General features: G+C 40.4%; 1 protein-coding gene across 10 annotated transcripts in view; it reads left to right on the plus strand.

The window, feature by feature from the left end:
* siz (Brefeldin-resistant Arf-GEF family protein schizo) overlaps positions 1–27,094 on the plus strand; it is a 698,716-nt gene that overhangs the window by 653,062 nt on the left and 18,560 nt on the right. For 7 of the 10 annotated variants that reach the window (XM_080283838.1, XM_080283843.1, XM_080283846.1 and 4 more), the window contains 9 exons: positions 2,357–2,541; positions 4,295–4,539; positions 6,168–6,481; positions 8,203–8,345; positions 10,252–10,377; positions 12,081–12,240; positions 13,495–13,683; positions 21,486–21,703; positions 22,156–22,445. In XM_080283838.1, coding sequence (XP_080139964.1) covers positions 2,357–2,541; positions 4,295–4,539; positions 6,168–6,481; positions 8,203–8,345; positions 10,252–10,377; positions 12,081–12,240; positions 13,495–13,683; positions 21,486–21,703; positions 22,156–22,445 — 1,870 coding nt within the window. The remainder of the gene's footprint in view (positions 1–2,356; positions 2,542–4,294; positions 4,540–6,167; positions 6,482–8,202; positions 8,346–10,251; positions 10,378–12,080; positions 12,241–13,494; positions 13,684–21,485; positions 21,704–22,155; positions 22,446–27,094) is intronic. The other 3 variants (XM_080283839.1, XM_080283842.1, XM_080283840.1) reach the window with 3 other exon arrangements.

Below are 27,094 nucleotides of genomic sequence, written 5' to 3' on the forward strand. Positions count from 1 at the left end.
CACACTCCCCCAAACTCATCCATCAAGCCTTGCAGTTCCCCTTTGTCTTCACTCAACAACACAGTATCATCTGCAAACATCAGTACAGAGAGTTTCCTAACACTGCCCTCTCTCATCAGGGCCACTTCAACATTCACTACCCTACCTTGTATTTCTTTTATAACCCCATCCATGTACAGATTGAACAACCATGGAGACATGACACATCCCTGTTTCAACCCAACATTCAGATAGAAAAATTCACTCAGTTCACTATCCACACGCACTTCAGCCTTAGCACCCTCATACATACTCTTCACAGCATTCAACAACTTCCCATCTACTCCATATATTCTTAATACTTTCCACAGTCCTTGTCTATCCACCCTGTCATATGCTTTATCCAAATCCATAATGGCCGCATTCAATTTCTTTCTCTTCTCTAGACACTTGTCCACTAAAGATCTAAGAATGAATATCTGATCTACACAACCTTTCTCCTTCTTAAAACTTCCCTGTTCTTCTCTAACTAATTCCTCTGTTATATCCCTAACTCTGTCAGTAAGTATCCTACCTTATACTTTTCCTATTACACCAAGAAGATCAATGCCCCTGTGATTATCACACACTTCTTTTTCCCCTTTCCCTTTGTACAAGGGAATGATTATACCTGACTTCCAATCCTTTGGGACTCTACCTTCCTCCCAGGCCAATCTGCACATCTTCCACATCCATTCTACTACTATCTCTCCCCCATGCTTCAGGATTTCACCACACAGTCCATCAATTCCTGGGGCTTTCCCCATTTTGACTTTCTTCATTGCTTCCTCAACTTCCATCCTACTGTAGTGATTTGTTCCTGTCTTCTCACCTCCCTCCTTCTCCCAGCCATTTCCCAGCCACTTATACTCGCATTACTTTCATTCACTGTGTTCAACAATTCCTTAAAGTGTTCTTTCCATGTGCTCACTTTTTCTCCCTTGTCCACTAGTAATCATCCATTTTTATCTTTCAATGCCCTACTAACTTCTCACTCCCCTACCAACTTCACTTCCACCCTGTAGAACTCTCTTTACCTCTTTCCAGAACATTTTCTTACAGTCCCTCCACTGTACACTCAAATTCCTTCCAAATTTCTCATCCAATCTCCTCTTACTCTTTCTTACTAATCTTTTGACCATTCTCTTCCTTTCTACATATAACTCTCTCTTCCGTCTCTCAACTTCTTCTACACCCCTATTTCTCATCCATTCATTATATGCTTTCGTCTTTTGTGCCACAGCCTGTCTCACCTCTTCATTCCACTCCCCTACTAACTTCATTGCCACCCTGTCTAACTCTCTTTACCTCTTTCCAGAACATTTTCTTACAGTCCCTCCATTGTACACTCAGAGTCCTTCCAAATTTCTCATCCAGTCTCCTCTTACTCTCTCTTACTAATCTTTTGACCTCTGTCCTCCTTTCTACATATAACTCACTCTTCTGTCTCTCAACTTCTTCCACACCCCTATTTCTCATCCATTCATTATATGTTTTCTTCTTTTGTGCCACAGTCTGTCTCATCTCTTCATTCCACCATGCTGGTTCCTTGACCCCCTTTCATGTTCTCTTCACCCCACACACTACCTCAGATGCTGCACATATTTCTTCTGTGAATATCTTGCACACACCTTCCACGCAATCGTTCCTCCACTTCTCTCTCATATTCTGCCTCTTTCTCATCCTCTTGTGACCTTTCCACTCTCCTTGCATCTACTCCTTCCTCTCATCTTTCCGTTCTTCTATTTCTCCATTTCACTTGGACCTTGATTCTGATTACCACGAAATGGTGGTCAGAAAGTCCACTCTCCAACCTCTATATGCTCTTGCATCCACAACACACCTTTCTCATCCGTTCATCCACACACACATAATCAGTCATTGCCTTCCTTTCATTCCGTTCACCACCCACCCTTCTCGTCACTCGCCATTCGATGCTGAACCATAATATGAAAGGGAAGTATGCGTCCTGGCTTGGCACACTTCTGGCCTTTGTGCTTGTAGATTTGTAATGCTCAGGCAGAAGAACTATGTCAAGGGGATATTGTTAAAACCATGCAGTAGTTTTTAGACTTCAGCCAAGTCTCCTCTCTCCGTACTGTCCTCCAGCATCAACAGGCCAAAAATGCAACAACATTGTTCATTCTGAAGTTCTGCCGAATGTTGAACTTGCTCCAAGAGCTTGATGTCCTTGTTGTTAAATAAGGGTAATTGACAAATCAGCTTTATAGGTAGGAATAGAATGTAACAGACAATCTTCCTGTATTTGCTGTAGATGTAGTAGCAGAAAAGAACAACAGACATGGCACCTCATTACACCCCAGTACCTTCTTCACAGCTGCAGCAGACTGTGTCCCAGAGCAGTGGTGTGGGTGGGCGTCGTGCTGCTCCCAGAGGATCAGCTGCTGATGACACTGCAAGCCGCAATAGTCGATGGCGCGGCAGCAGTGGCCAGGGTGGTGGCCAGGGCTATGAACTCTCACAGGACTTCGCTGACATGCGGCTGGAAATGCTGGAGAGGAGGTGAGTGTGGCTTCTTCCTTGAAGTGAAAAGTGTGCAAGGGTGCAATAGGTTGTGAAAATGCATAGTAGTATATCAGATTGTAATTACTAATTTTAATACTGTGAGCAGAAATTGTCATTTCTCATGTAACAGTTACACTAGATGACCAGTTTTGATATTATGTAAAATAACAAAGGGGTGGATTAGAATATATTGCCACTTATAAGTACGGTAATTAGAAATTTTCATGTCACGGAAAACAGTGGGCAGTCAAGTCAAAACAGATTGTGGAGCATGTGGTGGTGTACTGATAGGAGTGGTCAGGTAGAGATCCAGATGGAAGACTGTATTGGAACTGAGTTGCAACTAGTAAGCTGATCGGAAAAGAAGAGAGGGAAAGAAAAAAAAAGTTAGGAGAGACTTTCAGATCTGCAGTGGACCAACAAACTGATGTTGGAAGAGTCAAGGATACAACTACAAAATACAATAGGCACATGTCCAGGTGGCTAAATTTAGCTGTTTTACTTGTGCTTGATGCTATGCTGTAAAAGCGTTGTGCAGTATTGTCTGGTATCTAACTTGCTCATTCTGTTATCCATTCATGTGAATGTGTGTGGCTTGTAGGGAGGACTGCTGGGCTTCAGGGTATGGACTGTCATCAAGTTTATTGCCAGAACTGCAATATTACCCAGCCCCAAATCCTGCTGTATATTCCGTACCGTTAGAATAGGTAGGGAAGAGAACAATAATTCATAAGAAATTGAGATGAATAACAGATGGACTTATATTCCTCGTAATATTGTTACACACACACACACACACACACACACACACACACACACACACACACACACACACACACACACACACACACACACACACACACACACACACACACACACACACACTGCTGAGTGCAGTATTGTCGAGCTGAACAATCTGCATATGATCCAGCATAGTATATATTTTAGCATTTATGTAATTCTTTATTTTGCATATTATTGTGCAGTATGGATAGCCTATTTAACTTTCAAATATTACTAATGGAATTGGAAGAAATAAGTTACCTTAATTTTGGTAATGAATTCATGCAGTGCACAACTATATTATTTCCATTATATGAGCTCTATTCTTTATGGTGAAAGTTTGCAGTTGTTTGTTGATTATTTTAATTAGTTTTGTTCCTTTGATAAAAGGCAATTAACCCCCACAGTTTGATAATTTTTTTTAAATATTCACTTTTATGGGCAGTTTTTGAAGCACAAGTGTTAAATATTTGTCATTAACCACTAAACTGCATGCTGTCACCCTTATACTGGATACAGTCATCTGATGGTAGAAAAAAATTATGAAAAATATGTCCTTGAAGTGAAGGAGATACTATCTATCTATTGCCAGACGCCTCAATCCCGTTTGGGTTGGCCACAAACAAATCGCCTCCAAGTCGCCCTGTCCCCCGCCATTTCACTGCCCTGCTCCCAACTCACACCCCCCTCTCTCATATACCTCTCCATCCCATACTATAATGTTATTTGATAGGTATTTATTTGTTGCAGTTTTTATTAATATTATTATTATTATTATTATTATTATTATTATTATTATTATTACTACTACTACTACTACTACTACTACTATTATGATTAATGTTTAGTTATCTGTAGTGTAATACTTTATGAGAGTAAGAAAAATCAAAGTCCTCTTACAAATACAGTACAGGTTAGTCTCTCTCTCTCTCTCTCTCATTAACCCACAATCCTTTTTGTTTCCCAGTTATGGTGGGATAGTAGCGCGTCGTGCAGCTATTACCATCCAGCGAGCCTACCGTCGACATGCAATGTACAAGAAGTTCCGCTCCATCACTGCCACAGCCAAAGCGCAGGAGAAGAGATTGTCGCGCCGCTTCACTGTTGACGTTCCTGAGTGGTCTGAAGGAACGCCACCTCAACCCTGCCATGACACAGAGCACCTCATACGAAATGAGTTTGACCAGTTGAATAGGAACCTTAGTGCCACAGGTTGGTACTGAATGTGGTGGTTGAGAAAAATAAGTTACTCTCTGTTTCTTTGTTGTTGGATCCTGTCTTGCCTCATTATTAGTTAGGAAGAATAGTGATGATGATGGTGATGATGATGAAAATGCGTGTGCTTTTGTTGGTTTTGTTAAATTAGCCAGCTTTGTTGAAGTAAGATGATATAACTTTGATCAGTTAGGTTAAGTGAATGTACAGTATAAGGAGTTTGCCATGGTTACATAAGTTCAATTTGTTTGATTGATTCATGTTTATATAGTAATATGAATTTATTAGAGCCCCAGCTTCATGCAGGATTAAGAAGATAGGTCAGGTTGAGCATTAGGAGAAGTGCCTTAAGTTGATGCAACTGTGTAGAGAGAATGGAGGAGGAGGAGGAGGAGGAGAACCGAGAATGTAGTGGAGGATTGGGGCAGAGGTTTATAAATGAGAGTGATGTAGCAGCCCGATGGTGGAGGACAAGGTAACATAGGGGTGATTTGTTTGTGGCCACCCTTCTGAGATTATAGTTGTCTGGCTGTATGTTACATTGATTATGCAGTTCAGATGAGATTAATTTGGTTGAGAAAGAGCAAGTTTAGTTTTTTTTTTTTTTTAATAAGGAAAAGAAAAAAAAAATGCAAATATTGGTCAGAGGTGAGTATGAGGCTGAATTTAAAAATATATGTTTTCTTCATATGATAGATAAACTTATGTGATATGTCCACGACTTATCCTTACAACTTCGAAACCTTATGGGAGGAGAATGATGCATGGCTTAGAATCATGTGTTTTTCTGTACAGTGTACACCAAAGTGTATATTCTCAAATTTTACTGGTAAATATATGAACATAAATATGTGCTTCATTGGTATCAATTGCATGGTCATGCATTTGGCCGCACCACACTTTGTCCCAAAGTCAGTGTGTGATGTGGCTGGATACATGATCACATAATATGTACTGAATCAATGGAGCACATATCCTTGACCGATTTGTCAGTAAAGCTTAAGAATATAATATGCACTTTAGTGCAAATCAGGGCTATTCAAAATTTTAGGAGTATGTCCGGGTTATGAAACTCTTAACACTTATACACAGAGCGAAACGTAAAATTCATATATAATTTGCTTTTACATCTTCTGATAAGCACATAAATGAAAAATGAAAAATTTTCTGTTTTTTGTTTGTTTATTTGCAATCTTCCGTGTCTGTCAACGGGCTAGTGAAAAACGAGTCAAGGGTTGGATTTGGCTCACAGGCCACCAGTTGAATAGCCTTAGTGTAAATTATGATGCAGTATCATACAGACTTCACCTGTAATTTTTCATAACTGTGAAGATAATGTGTGGACACTATGTATTCAGTACAGTATAGAAATTAAAAATAAGTTGCTTTACCTTATATGATAAATGTGTGTGTATGTTAAAGCTTAGGAATACACACCTTACAATTGGGCATTTGAGACCCATAGAACTATGTCAGTGACATGTTTAATTTGTACTGATATTCTCAATAACTTCATAATTAAATCTTACAGTGCAGAAGGTGAACCACATTATTATTATTATTTTGATATGAAAATGACTAGCTTATACTCGGGCTGTGTTATTACTTTTTCTTCTGCTTTCCAGTGTACGGAGGTGAAGGTAGACGGACAGGGCCAGTGCGTTCACATTCCATGCGTGATGCCCCTCGCACCACCACCACCACCACCACCACCTCTTCTGCCAATAACACCCTAACACGGCAACATGACTCCTACGACCTCCATGACACGCTAGCAGCCATGAGTGACACCTCCCTCTACTGCCATGTGTCTGCCCAGTCACCCCTCACACCAACACCCACACCCACACCTGCACCCACCCATGTCAGGAATGGCTCAGGGGACTACCAGGCACACCAGACAGAACTCAAATACTTTTCATCTGAAGACAGTGGATTGGTAAGTGCAATAATAAAATTGATTTATTTTCATTATCACTCATTTTTGCAAACAGCACCCATGCACAGACTTTGCCCAGACACAGGAATAATGAATATGTCCATGTAATAAGTTAGAGATTAGGTTTACCTAACAGTAAAGGGTGTAAGGGTGAGTTATAACAAACTGTTTAAACTAACCTCATGTTAATACAGTACTGAGAACTTAGCCATCCATTGATGGTAGCAGTGTAATTGGGAGAGTGGAAGTACTGTATTATCATCACTAGCATTCTTATTCATTCTTTAATGTTCCACTTGCAGTATCAGTGTGTTGTAAGTTGGATGTTGACTTTAGGCAGTTTTCAGTTTTTCTTAAATCTATGGTTGACAAGACCATAAGCAGACTTTAAGCATCTTATAGGTGGTAGGGCCAGTGGTAACAACAACACACTAACAAAGTTTTATTTTTATTTATTTACTTTTTTTTTTGGGGGGGGGGGGAGGGGGAAGAGTGTCTGAAGTTAACATTTGGATTGTACTTGGTTAGACTTTTTGACCCTCCCTGGTATCTTTTGTGTAAAATCCACAACCTGAATTTATTGGCTTAGATTTGGTCCTGCAAACTGCAGTTATTGCATCTTATTTTAAAATAATAATTATTGCGCTCCAATCAGATTGAGCCGGTGAAGGTTTATATCCAAGGGATGGTTGGGGTTGATTGCTCATGTAATACCACTCAGGGATGAGTGAGGCTGGTCACTCTCATCTTAAATGTCAGGACCAACTGCCTAGCCCCGGGCTCCTACGCTCCTAATGGGGCAGTGTAGGATTGGATGATGGATGGATAGATGGATTATTATTACAGTATTTTATATTGTCATGAGTACCAGTCTTACTCTCCACCTCATTATATGTTATCAAAATATATATTTTTTGTAATTTTTGTAATACTGTATTATAAAAGCATAACTGAGGGATCAGTATTTATGCCTTCATATAGGTGGGAATAAGGGTTTGGATGCTGCTGCAGCTGCTGCTGCTGGTGATGACAATGATATTTTTCATTGACTCATTCATTCATTCATCATCTAATCCAGTGTTGCCCCATGAGGTGCATAGGAGCTTGAGGTTAGGCAAGTTGGTCCTGACATTTAAGATGAGAATGGCCTGCCTCATTCATCCCTGAGTGGCATTACGTGAGCAGTAAATCTCAACCACCCCATAGATATAAACATGCACCGGCTCAATCCACTTGGAGCACCTTAATTGCCCACTAAACCACCAGGTGCCATAATTTGGTTATATGGTTACCACCCAGCATAGTAAATGGTTTCTGGTGTATAGGAAACCATTTGGCTTGTCACTCAGTGTAGAGTCACCCTTAGAAAGATGGAAGAGAAAAGAATGAAGGAAGGAAAAACAGAAGGGGAAGGGTGGAAAGAAGGAAGGAAGAGAGGAAAGATTAGGCATTGAGTGAGTGGATGGTGGCTGCCCCCGTCAGCCACTAATTACTAGTACTGTAATTATTATATCTTAACCTCTGTGATGTAATATGCAGATTGTATGGGTGCTAGTGTTGTGCACTATTGTTATTGTTTGACTTTTTAAAAAGGTAAATGTACATGCGTACATGCATGTGTGTGTGTGTGTGTGTGTGTGTGTTTTTTGTACTGTACATAGACATACAGCAATATATTCATATAATTACTATATTGACCTGATATATTATATGCCTTACAGGGGAGTCAGGAGGGCAGTCGACTGAGTGTGACGAGTCAGGCAAGGCGAGGTGGGCGAGCGGGGACTGGCAAAAAGGTACCCCCAGAGGTCCCCAAACGCACCTCCTCCATTAAGTCCAATGAGAGTGGAGGCAGCACAGAGAGGTAGGTCATGGAGTTTATTGTTGAAGAAGGAATGAGGAGTGATGCAGCTCCATATTTTCTCTTTTTATATGAACTGAGGGCAGAGGGATCACAGAGAGGCTAGGTGTGAAGAAGGAATGAACATTGATGCAGCTCCACATAATGTGCTAGGAATGAACATTGATGCAGCTTTTCATATTGTGTTTATTTATACTTGATTTATTCTGGTGGTCTGGTGGGTTATGGCACTCTAACCTAATGTGACCCATACATAATTAAATCTTGAGAGATGGAGTGAAGGCAGCACAGAGAGGTTAAGTTAACCCTCTCATGGTGAAAAAACTCAAGTACAGTATAGTACAGGCAGTCCTTGTTATAAGTCGTGGTTATTTCCCAGTGTATCTTGGCCTCTTTCTTACAGCTGGTTCTGTACCATAATTAGGGGGAGCTGGCAAATCAGCTTTGTATGTAGTAGTAGAACTTTAATACAGTAGGCAGTTTTTCTGTAATTTACTGTTATCTCAGCATTTTTGTTTTTTTAATGCTAAGAAGAAAAGCCAGTGCTTCCAAACCACAAAAATTTGTTCCTTTGAGGAAGAAGTATGAGTAAAGGCAAGCCAAATACAAGATCATTCATTTGGAGATACTTGAAGCTTGACACACTGCATTTTGAATGTGATTTATGATGAGGACTTAATGTATTTTTCTCTCCCAAATGAAAGACAGCTTTATTGATCTTAGAGTGTCATAGAAGCCTGGGAGACTTACTTAATATATCTTAAAAGGACTGAACATTTATGCAGCTCTTTTCATTTTTAAAGTGTATTCTGAGTAGCGTTTTGTATGGGTTTAGTATTTCATGGATGTTTTTGATTGTTATGATGGTCATTTGACTAACCATATCTTGTCTCAACATGCCTTTTTCTTGGAAGTACAGTGCATGTAATTTTGTTTTGTACCAGAGATATAATCATGTTTGTGTGGTGCTGCATTGTACTATATTTAACTGTAGGTATGTAGTATTGTATTTAGTAACCTTTTCATCCTTCAGCTGATATCATGGCACAGTAACTCAGACTGTCCTCCCAAATAGCTAATACTGTACCAGTATCTTACATAAACCCATGCCATACTCTGTTGTTATAAGTGAAAGATAATGTATATAGGTAGTTAAAAAAAAAAAAAAAAAGTATGGACAACTAGGCCAAACTGGCATTACTGAGCATATACAGTAGTAGGAATTATATAAAGTTCTACTCCTTCACTGAGCTGTGGCTTTCTACTGAACATGAGTTAATGCAGTAACCTACTGTTCAAGTTATCTTGACTGTCAAATTGCCTGTACACCAATTGTTGCCTTTATAAATTTTCCAGTTTAGTGTTGATTTTATATAGTTAAGTTTATTTTTCTGAAAAATGAGGGAGACGAATATAGATTTATAATTTTGAGTGGTTAATATGTATCTACAATTTATGTGTAGGTGTATGTGGTATCATTAGGGTAGAATGTCAACAGAAATCAAAATATTATTTCAAACTTGCTGATCCATCAATTTTACCTTCTTAAAATTGCTGATTATCATATTAAATGTTTCATTGGCTTCAGAATTAGTTTTCATCAAAATGTTAGTGAAAGTTGTGTGATCTTCAGGATAGAACTTTAGTTGGTGATATTCCATTGTTTTTAAGTACAGTAGCCTTTTTTCCTTTTTTCTTTTTTTAATTCAGAGGTCATTATTTCCTTCTTCAGTTTTGTGCCTTGATCTTAACTTTTAGTGATGAAGCACTGCACATTGTAGTACTGCATTACAGTATTTAGTATAATTTATCTCTTTCTCATTTTATTAATCTGCACTGTAATTTCTCTTCATAGAGTATGATTGTTTTCCTCTCTGTGTCACTGTCATGTTTCTCCACTTGTTTGCAGTACCCCAACTTTGTCTGCTGGTAATCACCGCCTGACGTGCCAACCCCCGTCCCTCACCCCTCCCTCCTCTACCCCTTCCTCCCTTACCTCAGAAGGCTGCCACAGTGACAGAGGGCCACTCACGAGGTATTTACTGTCCTCTGGAATGCAATTTTTTTTTTTTTTAAGCTACTGTAGGGTGGCAGTAAGATTACTATCTTTTTGTTTACCCCTTCAGCCTAAAAAAGTCCCCTTTAGTTTATTCATGCTATCTTCTGACTATTTTATTGAGCTCAGAGGAGACTTTTCAAACTGTGGGAAATTGATATAACATTTATGAACTCTGCACTGCTATAGTGGTCTCATAATCGGAATAATATTATCCGGTAGCAACAAGAATAAACCACATTTGGCATACTTTGGTTATCACAGTGATTCCAGTATGTAGAGATGAATTCATGGTACTGCCCTTGCTCGTAGTGTGTTCCTTCTTCAGTATGTTCTGTTATTTTAAGTCTTTGCATGTAACCATTCTCCTAAGTTTGTTTTCATTGTTAGTACCATATAAGTATCATCTTCCTTTGTAAATAAAAATTTCTTCAAATTTATATTACACCAGAAAGTATGTTACTATAGCAAGTTGATATGAGTGAAAATGTGGTAACTGTTTTAGTCATATGTTCATATATGAAAATGGCTTCTCATTTTAAGCATTTAGTGTTCTGAAGTGATAAGACTGATGTGAAGCCCCCTGAATTAGAAACGGTTAACCAAAAGTGAGTTTTGAGACAGTTGAGGTTTATGTTTCTCATAATTTCTATTTCTTATAAACCAACCATTGGCTTCCTAGAGCACCAGCATTTGAGCCCACTGAAAGACCATTCATTGGTTACAGGAAGGGCATTCAGTTGGAAGGCTACTCACTCAAACCAATGTCCTGACAAGGGCAGTGCCTTAGTTCTTTCAATAGTGGAGTGCATGATATAAAACTGCATCAGCAACCAGCCATTGGATTTTTTTATGCATTTGGTGTAAAAAGACAGAAATTTAATGTCGTGTATCACTTATTTGAGCCTGCTGCGGCATGGAATCCCAAAACTGGTGGTTGGTTGATTCACCCTCCTAACTCTGAGGAAGCCAAATTCAAGTCATGTATCGTGGTAGGTGGTGGCGACCATCATCCACTCTCTTGCTGTAGTGCTGCCTACTTCTTCCTTAGCCTTTATCATTCTTTTTCTGTGCCTGCCCACCTCTCTTCCTATTTCTCCCATCTTTCCTGTCACTTCTTATTGCTTTTCTTTCCTTTACAGGTGGCTTTACATTGAGTGACAAGCCAAATGGTTTCCTGTAAGCCAAGAAACTATTTACAATGTTGGGTGGTAACCATATAACCAAACCATACGTGCTCCCTACGTGTCAACAAGTGGGTTGGTGGAGGGTTAGTGCCCTTCCCCGTAAAACAAATAACTCAAAGTCAAATGGCCACCCTTTACAGGATTATGGCGTTTGGCAATAGATAGAAAGAGATACAGGATGTTCCATGTATTATGCACCTGTGTTCATGTGTGTTACAGGGACAGCTTAGTCACCATTACCAGTGTCTGCCTGGCAGCACAATATTCTGTTGTTCCTATATATTTTTTCATGTTTTGTAATACCTGCATCTTTATGTATGCTGAATACTGGGTTGAGTGCAAATTTCATGAAGCATACTAAATGTCTACATCTCTCACACCAGCAGACTGAGTCATCCCTGCAACACTTAAGATAGGAAGATAGGAGGATGCAGTTTATGAACTGCCATGTATAGATTCCATAATAGAGTGTCTTCATTGGGTTTACTTTAACAGGTCAGCTGATAATGGATCGCTATCGAGTGTCCAGTCATCAGGCTCAGATTCTTCCCTATCTCAGTCCACTTCTGACCGTGCCACTCCTCTGTCCACCCATGATCAAACGGAGCACACTGAGTATCATCCAACCTCACCTGTGTGGAAACGCAAGAATCAGGTGAGTGTTTTTAATATCTTGCTACTTTCTTGTGTCACATGGTTTTATGCATCTTGGTTTGTTAGTGGATGCTCCTCTCATTTCCATCTCTCCTTGATCATGTGCTACTCTCAGCTTAATCTGACTTTAGCCATCTAGGCTATTCAAGGCTAACTTTGGATGCTGCGTTTACTTCTGTCACTTGATATTTTTTGTCTGATATCAGCTTGATCTAGCTGGATGCCTCCGTGTATTATTGTTATTCTTTATCTGTGTCAGATTTTATCAGAGTTCAACTTGGAAGGTGTGAGTTTTCTTCTATCAGCAGACATTCATTTATTTGATTTAAAATTTTATTTTGTACTTTAAGCTTTTTTGTTCATTGCATAATCTTTACTGAGTTCAGCTTAACCATATTGGAGATGGTTGTTATCTGGTGTGTAACCACCAGTACAGTAATAATGGTATCCAGTACACATCAGTAGAACCTTGTATATAATAACTGCATATAATGTTTTGTTGTTTTCTACTATTTTGTTGTTGCTCAGTTGATCATTATTATTTTTTTTCTGTCTTACTGTTTGTGTTTGGAGCAGATGACTTAACTAGTATACTGTACATTACATTACAGTACAGTACAGTACAGTACTTGCTTTGACAGTATTTAGATTAATTGTATATTGTTCCTTAGTTTTTATGTTCATGTGCAGGTCTTTTTCTAGGTTTTCTTAAAATGTATACTCCGTACATGATTTCACCATTTTACTTCTAGAAGCTTTCGTCTTCCATCTATTACCATTGTCAGTTTCTAATTGAGGAAGTCTGTTTGAGACATTCCCTTTAAACTTGAATCTTAATCTGACTTTCATCTTGTTTCACCTTTTTAATATGTTCTTTACTTACTGTTTTAGTGCTTAAATAAATTTTTTTCTTGTAGATTAGACTTAAGAGAAAGATTTGTTGTAATTAATTTATATTTTGTAGTGGAATGTGCATACAGAATATATATTATGGGACGTGCTTTATAAGTTGTGAATTATAATGTGTCTGTCTTCTGTAGCATTTTTTTTCTTAAGTTCATAATATTTTCTCTTATTAAAGAATGCACAGTACTGTTATCTACTTAAACTCACAGCTAAATTAAGTTTGTTCCCTCTCACTCCAGCTGTCACTTATAACTTAAATATCTGAGTTTTCCCTTGAGGCTCGATAGACTTGTAAGGCCAGTCAGCCAGGAACCTCACACTAAATTGCACACCCACCCGACGTTTCCAGCAGATGAGCACAAGTGAGCCGATTCCCTGCGACGATAAGCGGTTGAGCCAGATCAGCGAAAACTCAGAAGATTCCCTGCAATCCCATTCCTCTGAAGGAATGACCTATTCCCAAACGATCCCCTCACAGACCCCACACTCGGCACGCTACGCCCACGCGCACTACACCCACACTCCCCACATGCCTAAGGTAGAGTAGTGGACTGCAGGGGAGGCTATTTGAGTATATAGTAGTACATAAGCAAAGATTTTTAACCAGTAGCAAATAAGAACAAGATGGCACGTAATGTCACCTCGAAGCTTACGACTGTTTCCAGAAGATGTTTGAGTAATCAGTAGTACATAAGAAAATGTTTTAAGAACAAAATAAGAAAATGTTGCAAGAACAAAATGGCATGGAATGTCGACTTGCGGCCTAGAAGTATTTTAAGCCTCGACAAATGGCTTTTTTTTTAATCATTATTTTTTTCTACAACCGTTAATATATTTTTTTTGTATGGATTGTTAGAGGCATGCTTAGGTAGATATATAGTTTGTAACTTTAGTCCAAAGATTTTTTCATTTATAAGGTTAACGTTGTGGCACTAAATATTGTGTGATCTAATACTGGACAGAATATGCAATACTTTTGAGTAAAACATTAAGCATTATAAGGAAATATTGGTATTATTGTTGTTCGATATACTGTATATGCCTAAATCTTGAGATGATCCTGAATACAGTACATTTTATAATACAGAGTACAGTATCTATCAAAGCGGTGTTAGAATTGATCCTGGATATACTATAGTTCAGCAAAACAGTGTATATGTATTACCGTACAGCAGTATGAGCACTGGCTCATACAAAAAGTCAGAGGTGCTGTATTTAGTAGTGTAGTCTGCTGCAAGTAAAAAAAGAAAAAAAAATTGTTTTGGATTGTTTTGTAGCTTAGTGATGGTACAACAACTCGGAGTCTCATGGTCTGTCACCACCCATTGGGGTAGTTATAGGCTGGAGCAACCCATTAGGGATTTTGTTTAATTTGAATAGTGGCTTATAAAATGCAGGGATGGTAACTTATACTGTATGGAATGATAGAGTTATCATGTGTTTTTTTTCTTGGTATCATGTGAACACAGTAGGCAGAATGTATTACAGTACAGTACAGTCCTATATTTTCACTGTGTTTCATTTTATTGTGATTATGCCAGCACCTTGTTGAATTCTGTATTTTTCCATTGTAAGCTATCTATCTATCTATCTATCTATCTATCGCCAGACGTCTCAATCCCGTTTGGGGTGGCCACAAACAAATCGCCTCCAAGTCGCCCTGTCCCCCGCCATTTCACTGCCCTGCTCCCAACTCACACACCCCTCTCTCATATACCTCTCCACCCCATCCCTCCATCTCATCCTCGGCCTCCCCCTCCCTCTTCCCCCCTCCACCTCGCTCACATACACTCTCTTTGTCAGTCTTTCACCCTCCATCCTCTCCACATGGCCAAACCACCTCAGTGTGTTCCTCATAACGCTTCCTATCACATCCACATCCACACCACAATGCTCCTTTATATCCTCATTTGTCAGCCTGTCTCTCCACGTGACTCCACAGGCTTCTCTTAAATAACTCATTTCCACTGCTCTCACTCTTGACTTGTGTCCTTCCAACAATGTCCAAGCTTCACTTCCGTACGTTAGAGTTGGTATCACAATACTGTCATGTAGTAACTTTTTCACTTCCATGCTCACTTCCCTGTTTCTTATCACTGCTTTCAAAGAACCAGCAACCTTTCTTCCCTGCTGTACCCTTTCAAGCACTTCACCCTCCAAACCTCCATCCTTACTCATCACACTACCCAGGTACTTAAACGTACTCACATTTTCCAATTCCTCACCATCCAACCTCGCTGTACATTCACTAACTTCACCTCTCTCAAAGACCATCACTTTACTCTTCCCTACATTCACCTTTAGATTCCGTTTCTTACACACTCTCTCAAACTCATCCACCAAGCCTTGCAGCTCCCCTTCGTCTTCATTCAACAACACAGTATCATCTGCAAACAACAGTACAGGGAGTTTCCAAACACTATCCTCTCTCACCAGGGCCACTCCAACATCCACTACCCTACCTTGTATCTCTTTCATTACCCCAGCCATGTACAGATTGAACAACCATGGAGACATGACACATCCCTGTTTCAAACCAACTTTCAAAGAGAAAAATTCACTTAGTTCACCATCCACACGCACTGCAGCCTTCGCACCATCGTACATACTCTTCACAGCATTCAACAACTTCCCATCTACTCCATATATTCTTAACACTTTCCACAATCCTTGTCTATCCACCCTGTCATATGCTTTCTCCAAATCCATGAAAGCCACATACAACTTCTTTCCCTTCTCTAGAAACTTTTCCACTAAAGATCTATGAATGAATATCTGATCTACACAACCTCTTCCCTTCCTAAAGCCTCCCTGTTCTTCTCCAACTAATTTCTCTGTTCTTTCTCTAACTCTGTCTATAAGTATCCTACCATACACTTTTCCTATTATACTAAGAAGACAAATGCCCCTATGATTACCACACACTTCTTTTTCCCCTTTTCCTTTGTACAAGGGAATAATTATACCTGACTTCCAATCCTCCGGGACTCTACCTTCCTCCCAGGCCAATCTGCACATCTTCCACATCCATTCTACTACTATCTCTCCCCCATGCTTCAGCATTTCACCACACACTCCATCAATTCCTGGGGCTTTCCCCGATTTAACTTTCTTCATTGCTTCCACAACTTCTATCCTACTGATTTCTTCCAGTCTTCTCAACTCCCTCCTTCTCCCAGCCATTCCCCAGCCACTTATACTCGCATTACTTCCATCCTCTACGTTCAACAATTCCTTAAAGTGTTCTTTCCATCTGCTCACTTTTTCTCCCTTCTCCACTAGTAATCTACCATTTTTATCTTTCACTCCCCTGCTAACTTCACTTCCACCCTGTCTTACTCTTTTCACTTCTCTCCAGAACATTTTCTTACAGTCCCTCCACTTTACACTCAAATTCCTTCCAAATTCCTCATCCACTCTCTTCTTACTCTCTCTTACTAATCTTTTCACCTCTCTCTTTCTTTCCACATATAACTCTCTCTTCCGCCTCTCAACTTCTTCCACGCCCCTATTTCTCATCCATTCATTGTATGCTTTCTTCTTTTGTGCCACAGTCTGTTTCACCTCTTCAGTCCACCACGCTGTTCCTTGCACCCCCCTCCGTCTTCTCTTCCTTCCACACACCACATCACATGCTGCACATATTTCTTCTGTAAATATCTTACACACACCTTCCACGTCTCCCATTTGCTCCAATTCATATTTGCCCAATCGTTCCTCCACTTCTTTCTTATACTCTGCCTTTTTCTCATCCTATTGTAACCTTTCCACTCTCCTTGCAACTACTCCTTCCTCTCGTCTTTCCCTTCTTCTATTCCTCCATCTTACTTGCATTCTAATTCTGGCCACCACCAAGTAGTGGTCAGAAAGTCCACTCCCCCAACCTCTATACACTCTAGCTTATAAAATGGTGCAGAAGCTAGGATAAATGATGTCTTAATGTTACAGAAGTTAGTACAGGCAGACCCCAAGATATGATATACCTATATGCGATACCCCAGATTAGTGATGGGAGTAGAAATACCATCATACCTCGCCTAACAAAGGCCAAACCCTAGTTTAACGATGGCTTTTGATTTTTTAAAACCGATTTTGATGATATTTTAAGCTTAAATTTTGTGTTTAGGTTATTTTATAAACTGTTTTTAGACTTAGATTAATGTGTTTTAGTCATAGGTGGAGTGAAAATTGACATTTTGGGGTACAGTTTACTAAGTTTGATTTTTTCAGACTTATATTTGATGATTTTCAGATTTTATTTTTAGGTATAGGTGAGTTATAAACTGCTTTTAGGCTTACTTTAGCTTGTTTTAAAGCTATTTGGGGGTTTAGGTTAGCTAGAAATTTGTTTTTGGACACATTTGGGACATGGTTGGGGGGAAACCTAAGGCTTAAAAACTCATTCCTATACTTTACATGTTAAATCTACCCCGAGATATGATACCCCGCCTAGTGATGGGTTTTTACTTAACCAGTTGCATCGTTAAACTGGGGCATGCCTGTATTTATAGGCATTATATGAAGCCCTAATTATCAGTACTCTTTTGAAATTGTTTATAGTCCAGGAGTATTAGAGTCAAAGGTGGAGTAAATTAGTAACAAGCTGAAAATTTGCACAGAGGTCCAGGAAAGAGTTCTAAATAACATACTGAAAGTCCCCATGAATCGCATTTGAGGAATTTTTGTAATTCAAGATGGCCATTCACAAAGATAAGGCTTCGAAGGAATGACCGAGTAAAGACAATGGGTGATAAGGATACATCTGTCAATGTCAGAGGGCAAACCTCAGTTATAAATCCCAGTCTCTTGTTCAGAAGGATTACATGTGTTTTGAATAACAGTTCTGACATGGCAGAATTCTTGACACATGAGCTTGCTCCTCAGCCACCTTCACTTTTCAAAGATGGTCAAATGCGCAACGCCATAAAGAGCACTTTGGGTAATATTCTGAAATCACACAGTACTCTGCATTCCAGTGTGCCACAAACTAGTATCTTTGTTGTAGATGGTGGTCATCTGCTCCATAGTGTTACTTGGCCACAGCAATCCACCTACAAGGACATTTGCCATAGGTACATTACATACGTGCTGAAGCACTTTGGTGTTGGATCCACAGTCGTATTTGATGGTTATAACAGTAGTATATCCACAAAGGCATGTGAGCAGAGGCGTAGAGCACAAAAGTCAACATCTTGTGACATTGTTTGAGGAAAACATGCCTACAACCACCACCCAAGTAGCATTTTTGGCAAATAGGAATAACAAAAACAGACTAATTCAGTTTGTGCGTGAAGGTATGCTTTCAGCTGGAATTCGTGTAAAGCAGGCTGAGGCAGATGCAGATTCACTCATCATCACAACAGCACTCACTATCTCTGAACATGAAGAGTTACCAGTTGTAGTTGTTGGAACAGACATGGATCTGCTAGTCATGATGGTTGCCCAGGCACAACCTTCAGAGGATATCTACATGTTATGTTCACTTAATCCAGTCATGCTTTATGATGTAAATGAAGTTCAGCAAGCAATTGGAGACACCAGTAAACACATTATGCTTCTCCATGCTATAGCAGGGTGTGACACGGTGTCTGCCATCTACCGTCAAGGCAAACAAAAGGCATTCAATGTAATTCACAAGAATAAACAGTGCCAGAATTTAGATACTTTCACAAACCCTCAAAGTAAGCATGAAGAAGTGAAGTCAGCTGGAGAACATTTTTTGTTGAAGCTGTATGGTGCTGCCAAGTATGAATCTCTGGACAAGTATCGCCACATCGCATACAAAGGACAATCAGTAAGGCTTCCCTGTCATCAACATTTGAACTTGCACGTCTACCTCCGACTAGTGCAGCTGCAAAGCAGCATGTACATCGCACATATCATACCATTCAAGAATGGCTTGGCAATCACTTACATACAGAAGAATGGGGCTGGAAATCACAATATGGTATTCTAACACCAGTGGAAACTGAAAAGCCCATAGCACCAGATTCCCTTCTTCATGTAGTATTGTGTGGCTGTAAGGAAGACGCTTGTGGTTGAATGGCATGTGGATGCAGGAAACTTGGTCTGTTCTGTAGCTCAATGTGTAGCAAATGTAATGGCCTTACATGCAGAAACACAACACCAACATAAACTGAAGTTAATATTGATGATGACCTTGTTGATTATTTTCACTAGCAAGACTAAGGTGTCATCCCATTGTTTGTATCATGTAAAATGTTGTCTTTGTGCCACTGTCATTATTGGGAATCTAGGTACAATATGACTTTGTTTTTATTTTACTATTGAGATATTAGATATATGAAGTGTTATAGCTTAGAGTACAGGAGAATGAAACATATATTCTTTCAGTCATAAAATATCTAGTTATGGTTTATATAGTGCTTATTTTTTTGTAATTTTTCATTTGCTTGCTTGAAATCATCATATATATGTTTCTATTGTATTAACTGTGACTAAAATTTCGAATTGTGACAGTGTTTGTGTCTGAATTATTCTTATTTGTAAAGATCCTGTTGAAAAGTGATATCGGCAGCCATATTGGACACCATCTTGAATTGTGAAAATTCCTCAAGCAGGATCACTGGGGACTTTTAGTATGTTATTGAGGACACTTTCCTGGACCTCTGTGCAAATTTTCAGCTTGTTACTAATTTATTCCACCTTTGACCTATATTTGAGCTAATGCTCTTGGACTATAGTAAATTTTACTAATGTGTCTGTGGAAGTTAAGATAATTACCATAATAATCACAACAACCACCATTTAACTAACAGAGCATTTAGAGGATTGACTTTATTTTTCCTTCTCCCCTCCCTCCTACAGAGAATGAAGGAAGAATAAAAATGTTTTGGTAGGTGGGGGCACTCACCATCCACTCACTCGATGTAGTGCTGCTGTAGGGTGTCTGCCCTTTCCTCTCCTCCATCCTTCTTTCCTTCCATCCTCTTCTGTCTTTCTTTCCTTCATTCTTTCCTTGTCCTTCTGCCTACGGGTGACTTTACACTCCCTCTTCTGTCTTTCCTTCATTCTTTCCTCTTCCTTGTGCCTGTGGGTGACTCTACACTGAGTGACAAGCCAGATGGTTTGCTGTACACCAGGAAACCATTTACTACACTGGGTGGTAACCATATAACCAAATTTTGGTGCCTGGTGGTTTAGTGGGTAATTATTGCGCTCCAATCGGATTCAGCCGGTGAAGGTTTGTATCCAAAGGGTGGTTGGGGTTGATTGCTCATGTAATGCCACTCAGGGATGAGTGATGCTGGTCACTCTCATCTTAAATGTCAGGACCAACTGCCTAGCCCTGGGCTCCTGCTCCTCGTGGGGCAGTGTAGGATTGGATGATGCATGGATGCAGTTAAACCATGAGAAGAAGGGTCAGGATTCATATGGAACAATTAACACTTTTGAGAGTTGTTAGGCATGCAAAGTCACCCCATAGATTCTCTCCACGTTATCACACTCAGATGTTTTTTACAGTGCGCTTATTTTTCATGAAAGATATCAAGCATTTTCTTGTAAAATAATCTGATTTGTAAAAACTTTTTAATGAGTTAACCATGGTGTCATGAATGAGGAGATGAGGTTGACAATTACCATATCCACAGTGGCATCATAAATAGCCAAAATCAGTTACCATGAGGGGTGTAATCTGGGGAATGGTTGAGGTTTATTGCATACATATTGCCACTCAGATGAGTGACAGGTTACTCTTGTCTTAGATGTCTGGACTTAGCAGCTTAAGCCCATGCAGTAAAAGATGAAAAAATAAATATTGTAGAACAAAATAAAATGAATAGGTAATGCACATCTTACCTCAGTGTCCCAGTATTACGAAAGGATGGTTAGAACCTAGAAATAAGGAAAGAAAATGAAAGATATGGAAGTTAGACATTGCCAGCAGGGAGTAAATCCTTTAACCTCAATCAGATAATGTCAGTTTTATTGTTGTATCTACCATGTGATTATATTTAACTTAGGAAGGACTTATAGTCTTGGAAGGATTAATGAAGGTTATGTCTACCCAATCCATTGCAAAAAAAAATTTTTTTCATAAACTGAATATAGTTGCAAGCAGATGGCAGAAATAAAATAATAAATACATTTTTGGGCTGAATGGGCTAATGTTCTGAAATATGCTTGGATTCCACTTCGTTTTGATGAACCAGAAACCAGATATTGATTTCCAGTTCACCCTACCGCCAGTTAAGTGATAAATGATAACATACAGTGGTATGAGGCACTAGGCCTACACACTGTACGTGTATAAATAAATATTGTACCTCAAAAGCTCATGGCAAGTAATACATTAACCTCACATATTGTGCACAACAGGTCCCTGAGGTGGTAAGAAAGAGGCAGTACCGTGTGGGACTTAACCTGTTCAACAAGAAGCCTGAACGAGGGATAACGTACCTCATTGGCCGTGGTTTCCTTGAGAACTCACCTCAAGCAGTTGCTAAGTTCCTGCTCACTCGTAAAGGCCTCAGTAAGCAGATGATTGGAGAGTATCTTGGCAACCTCCAAAGTAACTTCAATATGGCTGTCCTTGAGTGAGTAGAGGGAATGTTTTCACAGGGTGTCTTTGATTTTTGTAATTGCAGTTAGTACTTTAAGTTTATTATTATTATTATTATTATTAAGTCATGCAGCTATGAAATTTTTACACAGTACTTTTGAGAAGTTTTTTGGGTGCTAGAGATTACATTATTGGGTTTTGAAAGTAATTGCCCTATTGTCATGTTATTTTTTGTAAGGAAATGAATCAGTTTCTATGTCCAGAGTTGTATCATGCAGTATTAATGAATGTTTGAGGAAGCTTAATTACAAGTACTGGCAGTTTTGCTTGAATCTTTTAGTGATAATTGTTTTAATATGTTTCTTATTTACTCAGCTGCAAACAGCTAAATAGTTCATATTTCCTGTATTTAAAGTCAGACTCCAGTATCCACTCCTACTCCTAGTTTCTTTAGCAAATCTCCAAATCCCTGTTTTCATGTTACAGATGTTTTGCCCATGACATTGACTTGTCTGGGATGCAAGTAGATGTAGCACTGAGGAAATTCCAGACACATTTCCGAATGCCAGGGGAAGCTCAGAAAATTGAAAGATTGATGCAGATATTTGCCCAGCGGTACTGTCAGTGTAACAGAGACATCGTGGCCAAACTGAGAGATCCAGAGACCATATTCGTGCTAGCATTTGCAATTATAATGCTCAATACCGATCTCCACACAGCCTCCATGAAGCAGGAGAAACGCATGAAAATTGAAGACTTTATAAAAAATTTGAGAGGTGAGTTGGTGCAAATTAAATTGTTGACTAGATGATGTAATGTGGCACCTGTTGGACCTTTTTCTAATGTTCTCATTTCATTTCATTTCATTTCATTTTGTTTCATTTATAAAGGCTCCAACATGCTTGCATGCATTGGCCTTGGTCATCTAATGGTGGCTGTCCACACTGCTTGATCTGTAGCAGCCACCCTGTTCTGTTCTCCATCCCTGAGATCACATTCTGTGACCTCATCCCAGGTCTTTTTCAGTTTGCCTTTCACTACCTCAGCATTCACACCACTTACACTCTGCACCCAGTTGTCATTCTCCTTCCTCTCCATATGTCCAATACATCTCAGTGTACCCCTTTTCATTACAACACTGTACATTCAAGTCCCATCCTACCTCTCAACTTTTTTCAGTCCTAACCCTCCAAGCCTGTCATTCAAGGATACACCATACATCTGTCTAATCATTATCATCTCTGTGTGTTTGAGCCTTTTAATACCTTTCTTACCACCCAGGTCTCAGAACCATACAGCAAAACACTCCTAACACATGCTGCATTTTACAACCCCTTACCATGGAGGGAGAGCCCACTTAATGTCAACAGAGGCAACAGCTCCTTGAACTTCTTTCAGTCACCCCATACTCTAACCACAGATTGCTCTAGCTTCACCTCCAGGACATAACATGTCCCCCAAATTACAAAACCCCTCCACACATTCCAACAATGTCAGTCCTGTCCTGCCTCTTAGTCTTTGCATGCTCCCCTCTACACACTGCTCACATGGAATCAGCATTATTTCACAGCCTACTTCTAGTACCTGGTACCACTGTATCACCTATGCACCCAATTATCACAGATACTGCACAAAAGGGAGTTACTTCCCACACCCTTGTGGCCAACTGCTCATGGCCACACTTCCTCTACTTTGGCAGTACCACCACCAGCCATATTTATCATCACTTTTGTTTTATCTGTGTTTATTCTCAAACCCTTGTACCCTATTCCATCTCTCCACTTCCTAAATCTTTCCTCTGCCTCCCTGTCATTCTGCACAATGAACACCAAATTATAAGCATTTACCTCCCATAGGAGTCCAGTTCTGAAGTTACGTGAGAGAGCTCTACTCTTTTAAACTCATGCCATATTAAAATTGCCCATTCATTAATGTAGACATAGTAATATCTGCATGCAGCCCTCATGCACATTTTGTATTTGATCCTTTATGTATCAACACCTTCATAGCACGAGTCATTTTTTTTTTTTTCTAGCCACGTGTTTTTAATGAAAAAAATATTCTGCTAGTCCTTTCTGCATAAAATTTTTTTCCTAATAATTGCACCAGAAAACTTAAAATCTTGCAGTTAAAGTCTAATCATTCACCAGAACTTAACATTTATCTGCATCTCAGCTCTTGCCACACACAATTAGTCAATGCTGTAAAATACTCTGTATAGATTGCTTACTTTTAGCAGGTAGGATAGAATAATCTGCATACTGTGCATCAGATTTTAAATATTTCATTCATCACTGCCTTTACTCCCTTTTCCATAATTTTTTTACTTTCTCGTAACCCCACCTGTCCTTAACCCCTAATAGACAGGTGTCTGTATATGCTGTCCAAGGGTACTAGGACCAAAAAGACGGGTGTCCGCATATGCAGTCACACACCCCCACCCCCCTACCACCACACCCACACACCACCTGCCACCCACCCCCACCACCCCACCTCCAAATCCCTACTGCCCCCAACCCCCCACTGTCCCCCAATACCCTCCACAGCCTCTACCACCCCTAACCCCCACCCTTCCACCACCCCCACCCTCCCCATCCCATCCCCCATGCCCCCCACAATCCCCAATCCCCCAATCACTTCCCCACCATCACCCACCACCCTCAATTGCCCACCACCCACCACTCCCTATCTCCCATCCCCTATCCCCCACCCCTATCCCCCACCCTTATCCCCCATCCCTACTGCCCTCCCCCTACCCCCACCACCCCCAACCCCCTACCCTCCTCCACCCCCACCCCCATACCCCCCAAACCCCCATCCCCCAAAACCCACCACACCCCCAAACAACCCCACCACTCCAACCCCCATTGCCACCCCCACCCTTTTCCCTCCACCCACCACTTACCACCCCCACCCTTTTCCCTCCACCCACCACTTACCACCCCCACCCATCACCTCCCCACCCCCACCCATCACCTCCCCACCCCCACCTCCCCAAAGCACTCAGTCTCATTCCCCACATCACCCCACAACCCCCACACCCCTCCACACTTTCCCCCCCCACAAATGCCCCACCATATCGCACCTGCCGATTATGCCCGTCCTGAGTATGTCAAAACATTACAGTGCCCATCTTTTAGGGGTTAACTATCATCATTAAACCTCATTACCATGGACAGCAATACAAGTTATTGATATGTGACATAATGCTTAAGGAGCGGGTGATGAAAAAGATGGCCTATGCACCTAGGAGGAAAGTATGGAAGTTGAAAAACCAAGCAGTAAGGGATGCCTTCTATAGCAAGGGATGAGTAGAGTGGTGGCTGAACTGGGAGCTGTTGACAGAAGTGTTAATGAACAGTACAGAGCTCTCAAGAACAACCCCCTGAGAGTTACTAATTCAGTGTGTGGATGGACAAGGGGCCCCCCCAAGACATGAAGTAACTTGGTGGTGGGGTGAAGGTGTAGAAGCTGCAGTTAAGGAGAAAAGAAGGCTTTTCTGGGAATGGAAGAAGGGTGGTAACAAAGAGGAATACTTGGTTGCGAAGCATAGGGCTAGAAAAGAGGTTTACAGGGCAAAGTCAGAGTCCAAGAGACTTTTACTTGATAACCTAAATAGTGTGGAATGGAAGAATTAGATATTTAAGGTGGCAAATCAGATGAAGAGGGAAAACAGGGATATCATAGGTGAGCAGTGTGTGAAGAATGATGAAGGGAAGGTAGTGGTGAACATTGGGGATATTAAATTTGCCTGGAGAGAGCATTATAACCGGTTGTTGAATGAAGAGTTTAACTGGGACAGGGAAGATTTGGAGCCAGGAGATCCAGTATTTGGCCCTTGCCCTTTGATTGATGCTGCTACTGTTAACATGGCAATAGGCAGGATGCAGGTGGGAAGGCACCAGGTGTGTCTGGGTTGACTACTAAAATGTTGAAAGCCTTAGGAGATATATGAGTGAGGTTAGTCACTTATGTGATAAGCACTATTATATATGAGTGTGTGCAGGATATTCACAGAAGAAATATGTGCAGCATGTGACGTGGTGTGTGGGGTGGAGTAGATGGAGGGGAGTGCAAGGAACAGCATGGTAGAATGAAGAGGTGCGACAGGCTGTGGCACAAAAGAAGAAAGTATACAATGAATGGATGAGAAATAGGGGCATGGAAGAAATTGAGCGGTGGAAGAGAGAGTTATATGTAGAAAGGAAGAGAGAGGTGAAAAGATTAGTAAGAGAGAGTAAGAAGAGAGTGGAGGAGGAATTCGGAAGGAATTTGAGTGTAAAGTGGAGGAACTGTATTGGAGGAACTGTAAGAAAATGTTCTGGAAAGAGGTGAAGAGGGTAAGGCAGGGTGGCAGTGAAGTTAGCAGGGGAGTGAAAGATAAAAATGGTAGATTACTAGTGGAGAAGGGAGAAAAAGTGAGCAGATGGAGAGAACACTTTAAGAAATTGTTGAACATAGAGGATGGAAGTAATGCGAGTATAAGTGGCTGGGGAATGGCTGGGAGAAGGAGGGAGGTGAGAAGACAGGAAGAAATCAGTAGGATAGAAGTTGTGGAAGCAATGAAGAAAGTCAAATTGGGGAAACCCCCAGGAATTGATGGAGGGTGTGGTGAAATGCTGAAGCATGGAGGAGAGAGAGTAGTAGAATGGATGTGGAAGATGTGCAGATTGGCCTGGGAGGAAGGTAGAGTCCCGGAGGATTGGAAGTCAGGTATAATTATTCCCTTGTACAAAGGGAAAGGGGAAAAAGAAGTGTGTGGTAATCATAGGGGCATTTGTCTGCTTAGTGTAATAGGAAAAATGTATGACAGGATACTTATTGACAGAGTTAGAGATATAACAGAGGAATTAGTTGGAGAACAGGAGGCTTTAGGAAGAGAAGAGGTTGTGTAGATCAGATATTCATTCTTAGATCTTTAGTGGAAAAGTTTCTAGAGAAGGGAAAGAAGTTGTATGCAGCTTTCATGGATCTGGATAAAGCATATGACAAGGTGGATAGACAAGGATTGTGGAGAGTACAGTATTAAGAGTATATGGAGTAGATGGGAAGTTGTTGAATGCTGTGAAGGGTATGTATGAGGGTGCTAAGGCTGCAGTGCGTGTAAATGGTGAACTGAGTGAATTTTTCTCTTTGAAGGTTGGGTTGAAACAGGGATGTGTCATGTCTCCATGGTTGTTCAATCTGTACATGGATGGGGTAATAAAAGAGGTACAAGGTAGGGCAGTGGGTGTTGGAGTGGCCTTAGTGAGAGAGGGTAGTGTTTGGAAACTCCCTGTACTATTGTTTGCAGATGATGCTGTGTTGTTGAGTGAAGATGAAGGGGAGCTGCAAGGCTTGGTGGATGAGTTTGGGAGAGTGTGTAAGAAACAGAACCTAAAGGTGAATGTAGGGAAGAGTAAGGTGATGGTCTTTGAGAGAGGTG

The sequence above is a fragment of the Coenobita brevimanus genome, chromosome 98 (assembly GCF_032717465.1).
Source record: "Coenobita brevimanus isolate Jiangsu-jjx chromosome 98, ASM3271746v2, whole genome shotgun sequence".
Taxonomy (NCBI): domain Eukaryota; kingdom Metazoa; phylum Arthropoda; class Malacostraca; order Decapoda; family Coenobitidae; genus Coenobita; species Coenobita brevimanus.